This window comes from Xenopus laevis, chromosome 1S (assembly GCF_017654675.1).
Source record: "Xenopus laevis strain J_2021 chromosome 1S, Xenopus_laevis_v10.1, whole genome shotgun sequence".
NCBI classification, from domain to species: domain Eukaryota; kingdom Metazoa; phylum Chordata; class Amphibia; order Anura; family Pipidae; genus Xenopus; species Xenopus laevis.
The window spans coordinates 72,051,531-72,072,400 of NC_054372.1; the positions used below are offsets into that span (position 1 = coordinate 72,051,531).

A 20,870-nucleotide genomic window follows, 5' to 3' on the forward strand; every position below is an offset into this window, starting at 1 on the left:
CGTTAATTCGCTAGCGTTTGGCATTTTCACTACTGCGCAAATTCACTAACGAACGCTGGCGTAGTTTCGCTAGTGTTACTTCGCAACCTTAAGCCAGGCGAAGTTTCGCTAGCGACGAAACTACGCAAATTCACTAACTTGCGCAGTGTACTGAACGCTACCTTTTACGCTAGACTTCCTTCGCCACCTCAGACCTGGCGAAGCGCAATAGAGTAGATAGGGATTGTTTAAAAAAAAGTCCATTTTTTTTCTAAGTCCCAAAAAAACGCTGGCGTGTTTTCTACATGATGGCTGATAGGCTGAAAAAGATCGAAAATTTTTTGGGGCTCCCCTTCCTCCCCCCTACATTTCATGACTCATGGCAACTTACCTAGACAGTGGGCACATGTGTAGGGCAAAATAAAATTTTTATTTGCAGATTTGAAGGTTTTCTAGGCATTTGTAGTGCAGATACGTGTTCCTCCATTGAAACTTGAATTTCGCGCCGTATGCAAATTAGCCTTCGCTAGCGTAACTTTGCTTTATATAGCAAATCAAAGCTAGCGCAACTTCGCAACTTTACGCTACCCCTGTGCGCAACTTCGGATTTTAGTGAATTTGCGGAGCCCTGGCGAAACTACGCCTGGCGAAGTGCGGCGAAGTTGCGCCTGGCGCAACTTCGCATCTTAGTGAATTTGCCCCAGTGAATCCAGTGCCAAATAAAGATGTGCAATAGATAATTATGGTAAATTTGCACTTTGCAGATTTATCAAAAGTCGAAGTGAAAAGTCAAATTTAAAAAATTTGAATTTCAAGCTAATTTTTGTGTACTTTGACTAGGGAATAGTCCAGATTCGATTCTAATTTGAAGAAAAATCAAAAATTTGAATTTGAAAAAATTAGAACATTCGAATTTCGAAATTTATCATGTACTGTCAACTTCAACCATTCGCCATCGAAAACCTGCTGAATTGCTGTTTTAGCCTATGGGGACCTCCTAGAACCTATTTGAAGTCAATTGGTGGACTGTGAAAAATCAAGGTTTTTTTTTCAAAAAACTTTTATTTGGCTAAAGCCTACAATAAAATATAATAAGAGGGTTATTAATAAAACAGACTATTGAGCTTGGCTCACCCTAAACCTCCTGGAAACCAAAATTTAACCTGATGGTATGGCATATTACACCCTTGCAATCTTTGCCCACTAAATATGCCCTTGTTAATAACAAAAACAAGATTTCAATTTTATAACTTTGCTTGAGTTATCCAACATTTCCCAATTTCAGTTTATTTGTATTTGAATTTGACAGTCATATAGTTGAATAATCAGCATCATTTTACCAGCCATCTGTCAAGCCTATCAGTCTACTAAAATAAAGCATTGAACACAAGTTTTGTTACCATGGAAGGAAGGCATTACTTTACTCTTTTTGTAGGTAAGACGTATTGTAAAAGAAGATGAAGCTGTTGCAAAAGTGAAGGCAGAAGAGACACAAGCAATTGCAGATGATGCCCAAAGGGACCTAGATGAAGCTATGCCAGCTCTAGAAGCAGCAAATAAAGCTTTGGACTCTTTAGATAAGGCAGACATATCAGAAATCAGAGTGTTCACTAAGCCACCAGACCTTGTCATGACTGTGATGGAATCCATATGCATACTACTTAATGCAAAGTGAGAAGTTTTTTATTTTTTGGCAGAATTAAATAATTTAGCAAATCTTAATTTTAGTTGACACCTTAACACCCTGCATGTTTGCATGCATGCTTAATTTTAATTTTTTTATCAAGAATGCTTGGGACCTAGGGTATTCAGGATAAAGGATCTTTCTGTAATTTGGATCTTCATACCTTAAGTCTACTAGAAAATCATTAAAACATTAAATAAACCCAATGGGCTAGTTTTGCCTCCAATAAGGATTCATTATATATTAGTTGGGATCAAGTACAAGGTACTGTTTAATTATTACAGAGAAAAAGGAAATCATTTTTAAAAATCTGAATTATTTGATTATAATGGCGTCTATGGGAGACAGCCTTTCCGAAATTCGAACTTTCTGGATAATGGGTTTCTGGATAAAGGATCTGATACCTGTATAATAAATTTCCTGTTAAAGAATCTTACAAAACCGGCATAAACATATCAGTAAGGGGCAGATTTATCAAGGGTCGAAGTGAATTCGAGGGAATTTTCGAAGTTAAAAAATTCGGAATTCAAAGTCATTTTTTGAATACTTCGACCATCGAATTTACTTCGACTTCGATTTGAAGTAAAAATCGTTTGATTATTCGGCCATTCGATAATCGATGTACGGTCTCTTTAAAAAAACCTTGCCTTCAATACTTCGCCAACTTAAACCTGCCGAAGTGCTATGTTAGCCTATGGGGACCTTCCAGAACAATTTTCTAAGTTTTTTAATATTCTAAGGAAAATCGTACGATAAAATCGTTCGAATCGTACGATTCAGAGTACGATCGTACTACGATCGGAATACGACCGTACGATGAATAAATCCGATTTTATTCGATGGTCTAATTTCGAAGTATTTTCCACTTCGAAATTCGACCCTTGATAAATCTGCCCCTAAGTGTTGCCCTTTGATATCTTTTCCCTCTAATAAACATTTGTGGGATGTTTTGTAAAAACACCTGCAATGTTTAGGGGTACTTTATAGTTCCCTATAAGAATGTGAGTATTTGTGTTTATATATGCCATTAAGGTTTATTATTGGCTGTCACAACCAAAGTCTTATCAGGGTTTGGTCAGACATCGATCTGGAAGTTTGAAAGCTTGTGCTGCTAGCCGATATACTGTAATGCATTTTCATAGATCAGTACAACTTCTGCATGTGTTTCGTTGAGATAAAATAATTTTGTTTTCAAAGTTTGGCTTCTTCAAGTTAAATCTTTATGAAATTATCTGCATGTCGATAAAGAATTAGTCCTTGAAAGTTTGGACAAAAATGTTCCATTTCATCATACGTGTAATATTTAAATTTATAATTTTCTCATTTAATCAGGCCGGACTGGTCAGCGGCAAAGCAACTACTCGGAGATTCAAATTTTCTGAAAAGGCTTTTAGAATATGATAAAGAAAATATAAAACCTCAGATTTTGCTAAAGCTGCAAAAATACGTTAATAATCCAGATTTTGTGCCTGAAAAGGTTGAAAAAGTGTCCAAGGCATGCCGGTCAATGTGCATGTGGGTGAGAGCCATGGATTTGTATTCCCGAGTACTTAAAGATGTGGGGCCAAAAAAACAGAAACTTGCAGCTGCACAGGTATGAGGTGTAATTTGCCTTACTTGCTCATATACAGTTCTAATTTGACACGTTATCCTTCACATGAGGACTATTTTACGATCTCAGCTCCTTTCTACAGGCTGAGCTGGATGCTACAATGTCGACGCTTAGAGATAAGCAACAAAAGCTCAAATCTGTGGAAGAGCAAATTAAAGCACTGCAAGATCAATATGACAAAAGCCTTAGTGAAAAAGAAAGCTTGGGTAATTATGGACACTCTCTGTTTGTTTGCTTTTTGATAAGTTTACATAGCTTTCATTTTAAAGTGCTAAATATATTTCTTAATGTTGTGGAAAACTAAAATAAGCAGGATTAGACAACAGTTTGTTACTGGTTTAGAGAAGAGACAGTAGCTATGTACTATTGAAGCTTTATTGCTAACACTTTTAAGCTGTATTAATTTTGAAAATAACTGATCAGTTATTTTTTAGAGGATGCTTTTATTATTCTGGCATACCTCACTGCAGGTCTGCTTCCAAAAGCACACGTTAGGAATAGGCAGCTTTATGCGGTTTGTAGAAGCACACATCTATTCAATTTCCTTTTCTAAAGAATGAAAAGATGTTTAGAAAAACATTTTTTAAATTGTTCAAAGATTTAACATACAGTTTAATTTGTATAGACTACTTCACAAGTCATACAAAGCCCTGTGCTTTTGGATTGGTACACATTGGGGCAAATTTACTTAAAGGAGAAGGAAAGCTACAGAGGCATTTTATTGCCAATAGATTAGCTGCAATTGTGCAAGCTAGAATGCTATATTTATTCTGTAGAATGCTTTAACATACCTGAGTAAAAAGCTCTAGAAACTCTCTGTTTGTTTAGGATAGGAGCTGCAGTATTAACATTGTGTGACATCACTTCCTGCCTGAGTCTCTCCCTGCTCTGGGCTCAGATTACAGTAGAGAAGGGAGGGGGGTGGAAGAGGAGCAAACTGAGCATGCTCTTGCCCAGGGCAATGAGGTTAAGCTGAAGGCAGGAAGTCTGATACAGAAGCCCATGTGTACACAATAGAAGGTAAGAAATGCAGTGTTTCTTTTGACAGGGGACTCAGAGCAACATTACTTTGGGGGTTTACTGGTATATTTAGATGGACCTTTCTGTTAAGGCTTACTTAGTTTTAACCTTTCCTTCTCCTTTAAGGTCAATATCGAGGGTTAATTAACCCTTGATATTCGACTGTCGAAGTTAAATCCTTCGACTTCAAATATCGAACTCGAAGGATTTAGCGCTATTCGTTCAATCGAACGAAAAAATTTAATCCATCGATCGAACCATTTTTGTTCGACCAAAAAACATTAGAAAGTATATATACATTGACTTTGGTAGCTTTTAGATGGCGAACTAGGGGGTCGAAGTTTTTTCTTAAAGAGACAGTACTTCGACTATCGAATGGTCGAATAGTCGAACGATTTTTAGTTCAAATCATTCGATTCTAAGTCAAGGTCGAAGTAACCCATTCGATGGCCGAAGAAGGCCAAAAAAACATTCGAAATTCTAAGTTTTTTTTCTTCTATTCCTTCACTCGAACTAAGTAAATGGGCCCCATTATGTTGAAAAGAAAGGTATGAAGTAAATGGTCCTCAGCTTTTGCTCTGAGAATGATTTATACATTGCCTGCAACATTTACAATATACATGTATCTAAAGTGTTCACTGCATTTCTAATCATACCTGTGGTGAAAGACCAAAGAAAAGCAATATGGTTGGTGTGATGGTAGCAAATGATAGCAAAAAGTGTTAATGCCTAACTTCTAGCTACAACTGCTTTCTCATGATAGATAGAACCTTCTTCTGTTTGTAAATGCTGTTGCTAAAAGCCTGAGGAGGCTAATGAACCTGATGTGCCTCTATTATTAAAGAGGATGTTCATCTTTAAATTAACTTTTAGTATGATGTAGAAAGTGATATTTTGAGAAAATATTTTGATTGGTTTATATTTTTTATTATTTGTTGTTTTTTAGTTATTTAGATTTTAAGCCAGCAGCTCTATACTTTGCAATCTCAGCAGTATGGTTCCTAGGGTCCGAATTGCTCAGAAAAAGCAAGTGGGCAATCATTTTGTAAGATATTTCTCCTGCAAAGTATTGAAGTTACATTATAATATTGATGAACTGCTAAAAATAATCCCTTATGAAATGCTGCTAAAGTGAAATATATGTCAAAAAACCCAGAAATAATCACCTAATGTTTATTTTTTCTTTAGCAAAAACAATGGCTCTTACACAAGCTCGTCTTAACCGTGCTGGAAAACTAACTTCAGCTTTAGGAGATGAGCAAGTCCGATGGAAGGAGAGCATTGCTAATTTTGAAGAAGAAATTTTCAATGTAATAGGAAATGTTTTCATTGCTGCTGCTTGTGTTGCCTACTTTGGTGCTTTTACTGCAGTGTATAGGCAATTGGTAAGTTCACACTGTATGCTATTTTTGGGTGTTTCTGATGTTGGATGTACTTTTGTTTTGATGTTACTGATGTGAATTTTTGATGCACTCGTGGCCTTATGAGAGTTCTACAGTATTACTGGAATACTATTTTTTTTATAGAGGTACTTAAGTACTACATAGGGGGTTATTTATCAAGGTCCGAATTTATCTCAATATCGGCTGCTACAAACTCCATCTAAGCCGCTCGGGTTTTTAACGCTTATTTATTATTACATCTTCTCGAAAATTACCTTTGCGGGAAAAGCTCTGATTTTCGCGTTTTTTTGTGAATTTTCCCTGAAATCTCTGAATTTTTCGGAGTTTTCATCTGAAAGCTCTGAAAACATTGTGAAATTGCCCGAAACCCCTGACATAACCATAAATCAATGGGACTATTCCCATTGACTTTTACGCAACCTCGACAGGTTTAAGGTGCTGTGTTTTTATGTGATTTTTTTTAAAAGCCTATTATAACACAAAAAATCGGGTAATTTCAGGTATTCGAAGCTTAGTAATAACCCCCTTAGTGTCTGTAACTACTGTTAGACCAGCCAGTAGTGATTCCACTCACCAACATTTCAGCAGCATTGTATAGGTCTGCAGGATAGGTAAAGTATAAGTATTATTAAAAGCTGATATATAGTGCACAATAGCATAGGAACTTCATGAAATTGCGAAATATACTAACTTCCCATCTATAGAGCAGCAAGAGAAGTAACTGAGAAGATGGTATCACGCATTCAAGATTCCTGGGCCAGTTCGGGAAACCTTCCTCCCACTGGGCATATTGCATATAAGGGAATTAACCCCTTGGGTCTCCTACAAAACATTTGTCAAATGTTGGAAAAGGAGAATACAAATGGACTGGGTAAAAAGCTTGGTACTCTAAAATATCAAACAATAAATTGTCCCTTTAGTGTAATTAAGGTAAAGCTTTCAAAGACAGAGCAGAAATGTACAGGCTGATCATTATTGTTCCTAACTGGTTAATATATTCCGAAAAAAGAAAAGAAAGAACCCCTCTTCTAACCAGTAATTCTATGGTTTATTTCTAAAAATCAAATTCATCCACTTGCTTAATACATATAATACATATAATTAAAAGGGTTACACCTTGACTGTATGATTGCGTGAATATATAAATAGTGAATATATCAATTCATTAAAAAGGTAATAAATTACAAAATTATAATTATTAGATTAAAGTGCTAATTCAGTGCTAATTCATTAACTTTGTTAAGAAGGGCAGAATAAATCAATTCAATTCAAATCAATTCAATTCTGCCAATCCATTAATTGCAATTAATTCCTTTACAATTGATCCACTGCCTAAAGTGAATAGGTGTTAAAAATTAAATTAATTGAAATATTTAAAGTGCAAGTGCATTCGTCCAATATAGGACTTAATAGACTGTGAAGAATAAATATATAAACCAAATTAATTAGCGATAAATCAATTGCCCAGCAACTCAACCCGATATAAAAGTAGGAAAAATGATATACGTAAAGGTACAAATACTATACTACATGCAGACCAACATAATAAAGGAATAAATGCTTGGCAAAATATAAAAACCTGCACACACTTCTTTTAGATGTGACATAATGATTGCAAATTCTTAGTGCACATCAGTTTTTAGATACTTTGAATTTTGGATCAACTAATTGATCTCAATTCATGCAGGTGTGTAGAAAGCCATGTGTAATGTCAGTTTTCTGTAATGGTCACCCAACCTGCCCATGGTATGGTCCATACAATGCAATAAAAATAAACCACAGAAAACCTTTTGAAAAAAGATGTTTATATTAGCTTCAAGTGAATATAGCAAATTGCAACATTTTGTGCTACTCCCGATTTCACAAATGTCTTAGGGTGACCCAAATCTATTTACTATGGAATACAGATTTTTTTCAGAGAGTTCTGTATTGCACATGTGCCAATTCAGAGGAGGCTCACACTTCCCTTGTTCTTTAATCACCCTTAATTGTCCTTGGTCTATCCAGGAAAGAAGAAGATTATAAGGCCCAGTTATCAATTTAGTTGATACCAGTTACATTGTGTCCTCCAGCCTTATTTATAAAGGTATATCTTTTTTACACCAGTCTAATAATTGATTATTATATTATTTAACACCACAGTAGACCTGGTGTAACCTATTAGAAACACTGGGGCAAAGTTAGGTGGCAAAGAGTTTCTTTGGAAATGTTGTAAAAAGCTGTATAAAAAAGTGTTGGCACTTTTTGTCTGTTTTGTATGTGTTTTTTAAACCTCAGTGCAAGAAGTTTAGACTCAGAAACACATTTAGTACTGAATGTTTCCTCTTATTTTTTATTACTGCAAATGTTTTGCTTTGACACATGTTCTTCTTTTGTTGATCATAACGTATTGCTATTCAATTCACTGAAGCTTGTCGACTGTTGGATAAAGAAGTGTCAAGAGCTGGAGATTCCAATAAGTCCAAATTTCAGTCTCATAAATATTTTGGGTGATGCCTATGAAATTCGACAGTGGAATACAGACGGTTTGCCTCGAGATCATGTCTCAACAGAGAATGGCATTCTAGTTACTCGAGGAAGACGCTGGCCCTTAATGATTGACCCACAAGATCAGGTAAAATACTTAGTGAATTTTATCCAGATACAATAGTCATTTTGCTACTACCTTCCTGTAGAGAACAGGTGTGTGCTAAAAGCTCATCTACACCTGTCACCACCAATTTTCTAATTAGAGGCCCCCTATTGAATGCACACAGACTGAAAACAGGTGGGTCTTAGATGCAAATAGGAGCATTGTGGTGTCAGAATTATTATTCTGTTTCTTGAGCCGCAAACAACTGGAGATAGATATGTTTGATGAGGCCCCCATAACCCACATGTGCAAATTAAATGATTCAGAACTGATTACTTAATTAAGTGGCATGCCATATTAGACCATTCGGGTTGTTCACCTTACAAATTTTTTTTTTAGGTTAAGTTGTTTTCAGATTGTTCACCATAAACAAATACTTTTTTTCAATTGTTTTCCATTGTTTATTTTTTACCTTTCTCCCAAAATTTAAGTTTAAAGTGTAATGTTCCCGGACCCGCCCTCCCTCCACCGGCGCCCGCCTGCATCCGACTTCTGGGTTCCTTTTATAGACCTGTGTTGCTCCACCGGTGATGTCACTAAAGGGGCGGGGCAAGCAGGCGCTTGGCTATAATACTGGAAGTCGGAAGCTGGCAGTGCAAGGTGGTGGGAGGGGAGAGCAGGGAAAAAAGCTTGACCGGGACCCGTCCACCACCCGCAAATGGGGGTGTGAGGTCGGCCCAAACACGACGGGTAAACCCGGGCCAGCACACACATCACTAATGTTCCTTTCTGTGTTTCTGTCTGGCAGCTCAGTGATCCAGTAGCATTCTGAACTGTTACAATTTGCTACTTTTAGTTGAAACATTTCTCAGGAGTATCTGTGGAATATTAGCAACTATTGTACCAATTCTAACAGCTGCCTTTATTGAAACTCAGGGATTTTGCTCATCTAGGCTAACGATAACAAATGTATCAACTAATGCATCAGTTTAGAACAGTTAAAGAGTTGACAACCCCCCCCCCGAGCTGCTTCAGAAGGTGAAAAATTCAACTTTACCCTTTAATATTAGAAAAACAGTCATAAATAGCAGAGAGGAATTGGAACAAGTCTTTATTTCTGGTGAATAATCTGAAAACCAACTGAACTGGAAAAAGTGTTTGAAAGGGAACAACCCCTTTAAATGGACAAGTTAATTGGTGCCTTAGTTAAATCCCATGTGTATTGCTGGCAATTAAAACTTTTTTTTTATTAAAACTATTATAACATTAGAACCAAAATAGTTTTAAACAATTAAAACTCTGAAGGTGAACAATTTCAAGTTGTAACTTTAGTTAATATGAATGAAGTCATTATTTAAATGGTATCCATTCGTAGGAAGAGCTGTTACAAATGTGCAGCTGCAGGGGCGTAACTACAGAGAAAGCAGACCCTGCGGTTACAGGGGGCCCAGCAGGCCAGGCCAAGCGGGCCAGGCCAAGCAGACCAGGCGTTCTAGGCAAACCAGTTGGCTAGCTTCCCCGTGCATGGGTGCATGCGCACCATAAACTCAAGAAGGCAATGAAAAGGGGAAATGTAACAATGTGGACAGGGGTAGGCAAGAGCTGGAGACAGGAGTGAATCTGAACTAGGGGTAGGCAGAAGAATCTTGAACAGGCACCTGCCAGCGCCCCCACATCGTTGCACCATAGGCAGTTGCCTCTTCTGCCTACCCCTAGTTCCAGCCCTGGGACCCAGAAGTGTAGTGGGCCCAGTAAAGCCATAACTAATGAGCAATTTCAGAATATCTTGGTCAGATAGGTCAATTTACCAATGCTTTGGGGCCCTAAAAGGAATCTGCTGTGGGGCCCAGTAACATCTAGTTACGCCACTGTGAAGGTGAAATCTGTCAGTGACTCACAGCATGAAAATGCTTGTTGCAGCTGCAAAAAAAATAATAAGCAATACAGAATATTTGTAAATCAGATTTATTTTTTTGTAATAGTTACAGTTCCTCTTGATTTCTAAATACCTTCTTTTTTATAATGCTCAACTTTCTCCAGTTTTTACATATTTCACATAGGTAATTATAAGTATTATAAGAATTGTTCATCTTATTAAAAATAACAAAATATAGTTTACTAATTAAAGAAGCATATTTTGCATTATCGAATAAGATAAGACTAAGATTTACATTTAAAGTTAAATAACAGATGCCAGTTAATCTCTGCAATATTTATACCACAGGCAAATCGATGGATAAGAAGCAAAGAAAATAAGAATGGTTTGAAAGTCATAAAACTTACTGATGCTGGTTTTCTTAGAACTCTTGAAAACGCTATAAGGCTTGGTTTGCCTGTCTTGCTTGAAGAGGTTTGTAAATTTAAGTTAATTATTCAAATCTTTTATTAAAAGAAAGTTATAGGGCACTTTTGCAGACCCAGATGCAGCATGCAAAGTGCAAAAAACCATTTTTTTGGCCTTTGCATCTGGGTGTGCACAAAAAGCCACGGGCCTCTGTGCCTGTCCTGCCACTACCTTCACTAATGCAATACTAACTGTGGTGACATTCATGTTTTAGAGATGTTCTGTGACAACTGGTGTCAGAATGCTAAGGATAACATTAAACTCATCCTAACCCACTTAGCTATGTCATGATTTTAAATTCGGTTTAGCTTTTTCTGGCCTTACAATAAAGCTCCCCATAGACGCGACGATTCTTCTTGCCGAACGACCGATTTTAGGGAAGCCCGACCAATCCTTCGAAATTATCGTGCGGTTAGTGGGATTCGAACAATCGTACATCTTACAATTTTTCGCCCGACATCTGTCGGGAAATTGATCGGCCAGGTCAAAAAATCTTTGTCGGTCCCAGTGCAATCTATCTATGTTTGCAGGGCCAAGCAGGCAGCTCCCCTTTGTTTTCCTGGTAAATTGGTCTTTTTAGTTGATGGTAAATTCGTACGATCGTACGATCGTTCTGAGAAGATTGTGGTCTCACGATCAGGATCTGATCTTTTAAAAATCTCAACATCTATGGCCAGTTTAAGGCAGTATTCCATAATTTTGGGTCTCCAGATATTGCAAGACCACAACTCCCAACATGTTTTAACCTTTTACATGTTGAAGATACTAAAATCTGGGGCTCAGTAGATTGCTCCTATCAAATCCCATAGACAACTGTGCTTGTGTCTTCTTGTGAACATATGTCCGTCAATTTCAACCTTTTAAGTCTATATATAATCTGCCTAACTGCTAGTTGATGCAGATCTTCTGGTATTAATGTCTGTCATGTACAAGGGGCAGTGTCTTCTCGGCTAATGGAACCCTATACCTAATACCAGCCTTCAGATGGCAAATGCCGGGCTTGCTTTTGCTACTCTTCATTGAGTTGGTGCAAGTTTCATCCTTTTCAGTTCAAATACAGTATATTAAATCTAATATTAAAACTTAATTATAATTGTAAAAATTATATTGCTGTTGCAGACTATTTGACTTGTGGCAGACAAGGCATTTTGATGGTTGCTTTGCTGTTCGAGAGGACTACAATGGTTAAAATGACTTTTCCCACCTGCAGCCATTTTTAAAATATGATTAGGAAATATGCTACCTATGGCATTTGGAAAGCATTTCCATTTTAAATAACATGGAATTATAAGCATACACTTGTCATGTTTATAAATTTAAATAATAATTACAGATAATTTACAATAATACTATGGTCAATCACTTTCACCATGTATAAACTGAACTTTTTTATTACAGCTTAAGGAGATATTAGATCCTGCTCTGGAGCCAATCCTTTTGAAGCAGACCTTTACGTCAGGTGGGAGAACGTTAATTCGCCTCGGAGACTCTGACATTGACTATGATAAGAATTTTAGGTTCTATATGACAACCAAAATGCCAAATCCACATTATCTTCCTGAGGTAAGAAACCACAGTAAACTGCATTCATAAATATGACATATTAAAGAGTGAATGGTATTTAGTTCTTCTCTAATATCTAGTTTGAAATTTTGCTATTAGGATTAATAATACTGGTGCTTTCATCTCTATAGCACATTGGGGCAAATTTAGAAAGTGCCGAAAATGCGCTAGCGACGGCATCGCCACACTTCACCAGGCGTAGTTTCGGCAGGGCTGCGCAAATTCACGAAGATCCGAAGTTGCGCACAGGTTACTGAATGGTTGCGAAGTAGCGCTATCGATAATATCATAAGCAGTCCGAAGTTACGCTAGCGATGCCTAATTAGCATACGGCGTGCAGTTAAAGTACAATGAATGTGTATGCTGCAGCAACTACATTACACTACACAAGGCCAGGGAAACGTAAGAAAATTAAATAGAGGTCTAATATTGCACTACACATGTGCCCACTGTATAGTTTAGGTGCCAAATGTTAGGGGAAAGGAGGTTACCCCAAAAAAACGCTAGTGTTTTTTAGGACTTAGAAAAATTTGCAGCTTTTTTTTGACAAACTCCTATCTACTCTAATGCACTTCGCCTGGTCTGAGTTGTCTGGCGCAAGAGGTAACGTTCAGTAAAATCTGCAACTTAGTGAATTAGCATAGTTACGTCCCTTCACCAGAGCGCAACTTCGCCTGGCGTAATGGTGCGAAGTTGCGCTATAGTCTGTCTACTTCGCTAGCGAATTTACACCAGGGACCATTATTAAATCAGCAAAGTGCCAAAATTACGTCACGCTGGAGAATTTTCGCTAGTGTTAGCCACTTCGCCTTTTAGTAAATTTGCCCCATTGATTGTATTGAGATTTGACTCTCCATAATAGAATTAAAAACTTTAACGTTTTGTTTGGAAGTAATAAACAAAGAAAATCCTTTACATTTTTAAGTTGAAGGCAAAAAAAAACACCTGTAGCTCTCACATTTGTCTTAAGGGAAAGGCACATCAAGGCATTTTGCCACCCGTGGAAAATCATATAACCTTGTAAATACAACAACGTTTATACTTTTGCCTGTGTGAATCACCACATGTAAAACAGTTCTTTTGTGTAATTGTCTTAAAGGACATGTAAAGCCTACATTTACCTACAATGTATATAAGTTGTGCATATCTTCCCCACCCAAGCTACATCATTTGTACTGCATATACCCCCTCCATTTGCCAGCACCATCACATTTTCATAAAACAAATAGCAGCTTTTACCCATTGGCCATTTTCCCTCTGACATATCATCAGTAACATTGAAATCTGCAAACAGGACATGTATGCTGAAAAGTTCATGCAATGCAGAATGCAGGTTTGCACTGGCACAACATACTTTTATAAAAAGTTCTATTGGGGTTGAGCACTGTAATGGTTAAGCTGAGCTCAGAAGAGGTGGTTAGGAGAAAAAATTAGGATCAGACAGCAAGAGTTTCTATGGGAACCAGCAATACTCTTCATTGGCTGTTAGACTGGAGGTGTACTTAGTAATCTGAGCTAAGAAGAACTGAGTATGCTCATGAGCCAACAGCCAAAGTAAATTCCTGAGGGAGGGGGCAGAGTGGGTTAGAGGAGTATTAGAATTTCTAAGTGATTAAGGGCATGCTGCAGTCTTACTGGTAACCTTTTAACAACCAAAATGGCAGGTATCTAAAGATTTCTGTTCACTGATTAAATTTTGTGGGGAGGGTTTACATGTCCTTTAAGAGAATGATTATAACTATTTTGTATACCATGGTGCTGCAGAATATACTCTACAGAAACATAATAACATGTAACATAATAATAATAAAATAATACCTTCTGATCTGGTATGGTATCAGTGGATTGGAGGAAAGCTTCTGTAGTTCCAATATTTAATAAGGCAATGCAGTCTCAACTTGGCTGTTATACAGAAAGACTGATAGTTAGACATGCGTATTTTAAAGGAGAATTCAACTCTGTATAAAAGAAACCCTGTACCCCCCACCCCAGGTAGACCCTCCTCCAGGCCAGGACTGGCAATCTGTTTATTCGTGCATTTGCCTGAGGGGCTGCTCTATTCCTTTGTTAAGGGTTAGTTCACATGAGGAGATTCCGGGACATTTTGTCGCCTGGCGACTAATCGCCTCTTCTTCTGGGCGACAATATCCCCGAACTGCCTCCTCGTGTCTTCCCATCCGCTTCAATGAAAAGTCGCCTGTGCTAAACCACACGCAGCGCTGTGTTTTCAGAAGTCGCCGAAAGTTTCCATACTTCGGTCGACTTCTGAAAATGCAGCGCTGCGTGTGCTTTAGCAGGAGCTTTCTGTAGAAATCTTAGGAACTTGGACAGACTAAGTTAAGGGAATGAGGTAGCTGGGCAGGCGGCAGGAGAGGCACAAAAAACAGTAAGTCCACTCCGATACGACTTATTCTCCCCATATGTTGCTGCATTCCAACCCCCAGAGCATCTGGGGAGCCAGTGTGTACAAATCTGTACAGAGCTGTGGGCAGGCTGCTTTGTGAGATGTCTGTGTGTATTGACTGGTGCTTCCCCCAGACACTTCCCTTATTAGCTGATTCCCTTAAGGTGGCCATAGACGCAAAGATCCGCTCGTTTGGCGACATCGCCAAATGAGTGGATCTTTCTCCCGATATGCCACTAACAGGCATGGCTATATCGGGGGTAATCTGAATGTTCGGCCCTATGGCCGAACAATCCGATTACGATGCGCAATGGGCTCCGGCGGGATCGGTCGGGACAAATTCAAACCTGTCCGATCGACCAAATGCCCGATCTCCGCTGGACGAAAAATGTTGGCACTCTCCACACACGGTCCAAAAATCGTACTGCAGGCTGAGTTATACAGGGAACTCAGAGTATCACTCATGTATTTTAAGTAGGGATGCACCGAATCCACTTTTTTGGATTCGGCCGAACCCCCGAATCCTTCGTGAAAGATTCGGCCGAATACCGAACCGAATCCGAACCCTAATTTGCATATGCAAATTGGTGGCGGGAAGGGGAAAACATTTTTTACTTCCTTGTTCTCTGACAAAAAGTCACGCAATTTCCCTCCCCGCTCCTAATTTGCATATGCAAATTAGGATTCAGATTTGGTTCGGCCGGGTAGAATCCTTCTACCCGGCCGAATCCGAATCCTGCTAAAAAAGGCCGAATCCTGGCCGAATCCCGAACCGAATCCTGGATTCGGTGCATCCCTAATTTTAAGGGATAATGTACCCCCTACTGTAAATGATAAGGATATTAGAAGTTACTGAGGGATTCTGTGACCATATAAAGGCACAAGGCACAAGGCTGAGTTATACAGGGAACTCTGAGTATCACTCATGTACTATAAGGGATAATGTACCTACTGTAAATGATAAGGATGTAAGAAATCACTGAGAGGTTGTTCTGTGACCATATAAAGGCACAAGGCTGCAGGCTGCAGGCTCAGTTATACAGGGAACTCTGAGTATCACTCATGTATTATAAGGGATAATGTACCCCCTACTGTAAATGATAAGGATATTAGAATTCACAGAGGGGTTGTTCTGTAACCATATAAAGGCACAAGGCTGCAGGCCGAGTTATACAGGGAACTCTGAGTATCACTCATGTATTATAAGGAATAATGTACCCCCTACTGTAAATGATAAGCATATAAGAAATCACTGAGAGGTTGTTCTGTGACCATATAAAGGCACAAGGGTGCGGGCTGAGTTATACAGGGAACTCTGAGTATCACTCATGTATTATAAGGGATAATGTACCCCCTACTGTAAATGATAAGGATATTAGAATTCACAGACGGCTTGTTCTGTTACCATATAAAGGCACAAGGCTGCAGGCTGAGTTATACAGGGAACTCTGAGTATCACTCATGTATTATAAGGAATAATGTACCCCCTACTGTAAATGATAAGGATATAAGAAATCACTGAGGGCTTGTTCTGTGACCATATAAAGGCACAAGGCTGCAGGCTGAGTTATACAGGGAACTCTGAGTATCACTCATGTATTATAAGTGATAAGGTACCCCCTACTGTAAATGATAAGGATATTAGAAATCACTAATGGGTTGTTCTGTGACCATATAAAGACACAAGGCTGCATGAAACTTGCACATTATAAGTAATGTACCCCATACAGTAATGTAACATTAGATGTTAATGGCTTATAATAAATGGCAAATCAACAAAATGGTTAATAAGGACACACTAGATTTGTGTGGTGCCAGTAAAGAACATTTTACTGTACTGTAATGTAATAATAATAGTTAATTAATAAATGTAATAGTCTTCATTAATAACAGTTAAGCTAGAAAGGAAGCTCTTTATGCACATAATTTTTGCAGGTTTACCCCAATATATGTGGGGATGAGTTCAAAATCATTGTGTGTTTACATGTGGGCTGCTTTTTACTCCCAGTCCGGTCCTGCCCTCCTCCCCCAGGATAACTGCCCCCCCCGCCCGGGAAATGCCCAATACTTTATACTTACCCCTTGGCGCAGATTCTGTCAGCGGAGTTCCACGCAGCCATCTTCTGGGTCTTCGGTAAGCTGACTGGGAGATTCGGCGCATGTGCAGTTGTCGCAAAAGGCAAACTGCTCCAACCGCGCATGCACAGACATACCCATCTCCCAGTCAGCTTACCAAGGACCCGGAAGATGGGTACATGGGTGCTGGCAGAATCTGCGCCGAGGGGTAAGTATAAAGTATGGGGCATTTCCCCGGGGGGGGGGCAGTTAGCCGGGGGGAGGAGGGTCACCCTGGGGTGGGGGGGGGAACAGGGTCTCTTTTATACAGGGTTTCTTTTATACAGGGTTGAATTCTCCTTTACGTTTTGAAAATTATGTTGAGGAGTATAGTGGAGATCAATTATCATTTGTACTGAGGAATGGTGGACTAAAAAGGGTTCAGTGATCAGATGAATCTGGTTCAATGAATAGGGCTTGGTTCGATGAATTGGTTCAGTTAATAGGGTTTTTGCTGATAATGCTTTTTGACTATTATTTTTTTTTGAAAATAAGTACTTTGTGCTTTTTTTCTTATTTCTTGCAATGAACATGGCAAATCAGGGTAACGTCACTAATGTTTCTTTCCAACAAAATCAGAACAAATCAGCTGTTTACTGAAATGCACTATGTATAATGAGCTGCTACTACAAATGCTACAGCTAATAGAAGGCGAGGGTTTCAGTGGACTGCTGAAAGTACAGTATAATGTACATATATTTATATATGTTGTGCCATTATTTCTTTATTTAATAATTTTTTTTGTAACATAATTTATATCTGCTTTGTTTTCAAATAGGGTTCACAATTCACGTTATAATTTTAATGTTGTTAACCTTTTCTATCCTTATTTATCTTTTATCATGTAGGTGTGCATTAAAGTTACCATAATTAATTTTACTGTGACCAGATCAGGCCTAGAGGATCAGCTGCTCAGGTGAATTTTTTCCCTTTATAACAGGTTTTTTCTTCCACTGTATCAAAGGCAGAAAAATAGGATTACAGAAAGTCTTATCCAGTCTGAGTTTTTGTCAGTCTCGTTCTGCCTGCCTGTGACTATACCTGTGCAATAAAATGTGCTCTGTGAATATATACCAAAAAGCTTCCAAAAAGCAAAAAGCTTCTAATGTTTCAGTTATTCTATTCCCCTCTCCAGTCATATTGCCTGTGAGCTACTGCACATAGCTATATTTGTTGATATATATGACAAGATAATATATGACACACATTCTTTGAAACCACACACATCTAGGGGGTTATTTATTGAAGTCCGAATGCTAAAATCTTTAAAAATGTTTAGTTTTTTTTACTATAAAATCCGAATGTTTAGTAGCAAAAAAAAATTTACAGTATTATACCCCAAGGCTGCAAAAATTCAAATTTTTCGAGATTAACAGTATTATATATCTGTGGTCTGTGCTGGAATCAGCCCAAAAATTCAACTATTTCATGCTTTCAGAAAAATCCAAACTTTTCTGGAAAAAGCCTGAAAAAATCTAGCAATTTGGGAAGGAAAACAGAAAAAACGCACAATTTGGGGTTTCTCTCGATTTTATCGAGTTTTTCCCTGATCCGATTAAATCAGGCCTTTTCAAATGTCAAATCCTGGATTCTAGTTTGATCAGACTTTTTTAAATTACATAATCAGAAAATTTGGATTTTGATAAATAACTCTCCTAACATCTGAGCAATCCTGTTCTCGTGGTAGATAGAGTCAAAGGGGTAATTAAAGTGTCACCAATGGAGAGAACTGTGCATTATGCATCTGGACTTGAGTTAGTTTAATATGGTCTGGGTAATACTTATACTCTGTTATAATTTAGACACACTTCTTCATGCTATTGGACTTTTCATACTCAGTGGGATTCTGGCTCTTGTCAGTGACTAGTCAGGGAAGATTAAGTTCCAAATGACAGAAGATGCTGATGTAAGAACTATGCCCATACCACAATTATATAGCTGCTGAGCCTGTAAAAAATGCATGTCCTCACGTTCATAATTCCACAAATATAATTATTTTTAGTAGATGATTCAAACGGAGGCCAATACTTGTATACACGGACATGTACTCATGTGTTTTGTCTGTCAGATTTATTGGTTAAGGAGAAGAGGTCAGGCCTAAGCTTTAGTGGCCTATTTGGTCACTAGTAGTTTTGTAGTGTGGCATTCCACATGATGTCTGTTGCCAGGACAAGCAGTGTTCGGATTTTCAGCATCTGTCTTTTTCATTATCTTGAATTCGTCAATGTTATGAAGATATATATGTTCTAAGGTATTAACTGTGTTATGTTTTGCAATATCTTTGTTTTTGGATCAGATTAGTTTGCTTCACCCCATGAAACAAGAAAAGCCTAACTGGGTTTATAGGACAAAAGGTCACTATGTTTTATTATTGTAGTTTGACAACAGGCAATCAGAAGGCTTTATTAAAGTATATATGTGTTATTAGTGCAGAATGTTTTTATTTGTTCATACAGAGGTGAAAAGAGTATGCCACTAAAAAAATTTTCACTTGTCTTTTTTTCATTAAAGGCAATATTGGTCGAATTGTGTTTTTTATATGCGTGTCTGTAAAATACCAACAAACAACACATATACTTTTTTTACTTTCAAGTGACGTTGTAAGAATTGAAAGGCCAGATTTAGAGGAGCAGAGAAACCAGCTTATTACCAGAATAAACTCTGATAAGAATCAACTGAAAGCTATAGAGGATAGAATTTTAAAATTACTGTTCACATCAGAAGGAAATATTTTGGACAATGAAGACCTTATCAATACATTACAGGAATCAAAGGTATGTTGCTAATAAAAAGTAAAATATCTTGAAAGAATAATGCATTTCATAGAGTTCTGGCAGAACAACCAATATTTCTGATCATTGGAAAAATAATCTGAAGCATGTATATGTCTGGTGACTGAGACTAGGGGGCCGATTCATTAACTTCGAGTGAAGGATTCGAAGGTAAAAAGCTTCGAATTTCGAAGTTTTTTTGGGCTACTTCGACCATCGAATGGGCTACTTCGACCTTCGACTACGACTATCGAAGGATTCGAAGTAAAAATCGTTCGACTATTCGACCATTCGATAGTCGAAGTACTGTCTCTTTAAAAAAAACTTCGACCCCCTAGTTCGGCAGCTAAAAGCTACCGAAGTCAATGTTAGCCTATGGGGAAGGTCCCCATAGGCTTTCCTAAGTTTTTTTGATCGAAGGATATTCCTTCGATCGTTGGATTAAAATCCTTAGAATCGTTCGATTCTAAGGATTTAATCGTTCGATCGAAGGAATAATCCTTCGATCGTACGATCGCAGAATTTGCGCTAAATCCTTCGACTTCGATATTCGAAGTCGAAGGATTTTAGTTCCTAGTCGAATATCGAGGGTTAATTAACCCTCGATATTCGACCCTTGATGCAACGGCCCCTAGGTTTGTACAGTATGTGGAATCTTTAGTCAGAACATTCTTGGGCTGGTGTAAACAGAGTGTATATATATATATATATATATATATATATATATATATATATATATATATATATATATATATATATATATATATATATATATATATATATATATATATATATATATATATATATGATATATATATATATATATATATGATATATATATATATATAATACACAAAAGTCATGAATATCTTGTGAATTATATCCTTATAAACGGTGAGTTCTGATGTCATCAGTTATAAACGGTGAGTTCTGATGTCATTTCTGTCACATGACTCACTAAAATGTGTGAATTATAATAAATAAAGTACCCCCAGTTGTAAAATATGAGGCTATTAGAAGTTACCTCGGAGTTCCATGACCTGTATAAAAACACTCGGCCTTTGGCCTCGTGTTTTTATATGGTCATGAAACTCCTCGGTAACTTATAATATCCTTATATTTTACAAGAGGGGGTACTTTATTCACTATATATCAATCTTTCATCACTAGCACGCTGGTGTTGTAATAATTTCGTTATTGATAACTCAAGGGTACCATAGCAGAATATTTTTATGGGGAGAGCACAACAGAGATGCCACGGAAATCAAAGTACAGTGAAGGGGATATGGAGCAGTGAAAATATTTTGAGGTGTTAAGTTTTTTGGTGATTATGATCCACTATACAGAGAGGATACAATATATAAAGGAATTAGTTGGTCTCATAGCATCGGTGCAATCAGTGA

The 20,870-nt window shown here is 37.7% G+C and overlaps 1 protein-coding gene across 1 annotated transcript in view; it reads left to right on the forward strand.

Annotated features, from left to right (window-relative positions):
- Positions 1-20,870, forward strand: part of LOC108706776 (dynein heavy chain 6, axonemal) — a 149,341-nt gene that overhangs the window by 91,931 nt on the left and 36,540 nt on the right. Inside the window, exons 51-59 of the mRNA XM_018243466.2 lie at positions 1,415-1,650; positions 2,996-3,257; positions 3,358-3,481; positions 5,484-5,680; positions 8,109-8,312; positions 10,495-10,620; positions 12,013-12,177; positions 17,545-17,612; positions 19,290-19,470. Of these exons, the coding sequence (XP_018098955.1) occupies positions 1,415-1,650; positions 2,996-3,257; positions 3,358-3,481; positions 5,484-5,680; positions 8,109-8,312; positions 10,495-10,620; positions 12,013-12,177; positions 17,545-17,612; positions 19,290-19,470 (1,563 nt within the window). The remainder of the gene's footprint in view (positions 1-1,414; positions 1,651-2,995; positions 3,258-3,357; positions 3,482-5,483; positions 5,681-8,108; positions 8,313-10,494; positions 10,621-12,012; positions 12,178-17,544; positions 17,613-19,289; positions 19,471-20,870) is intronic.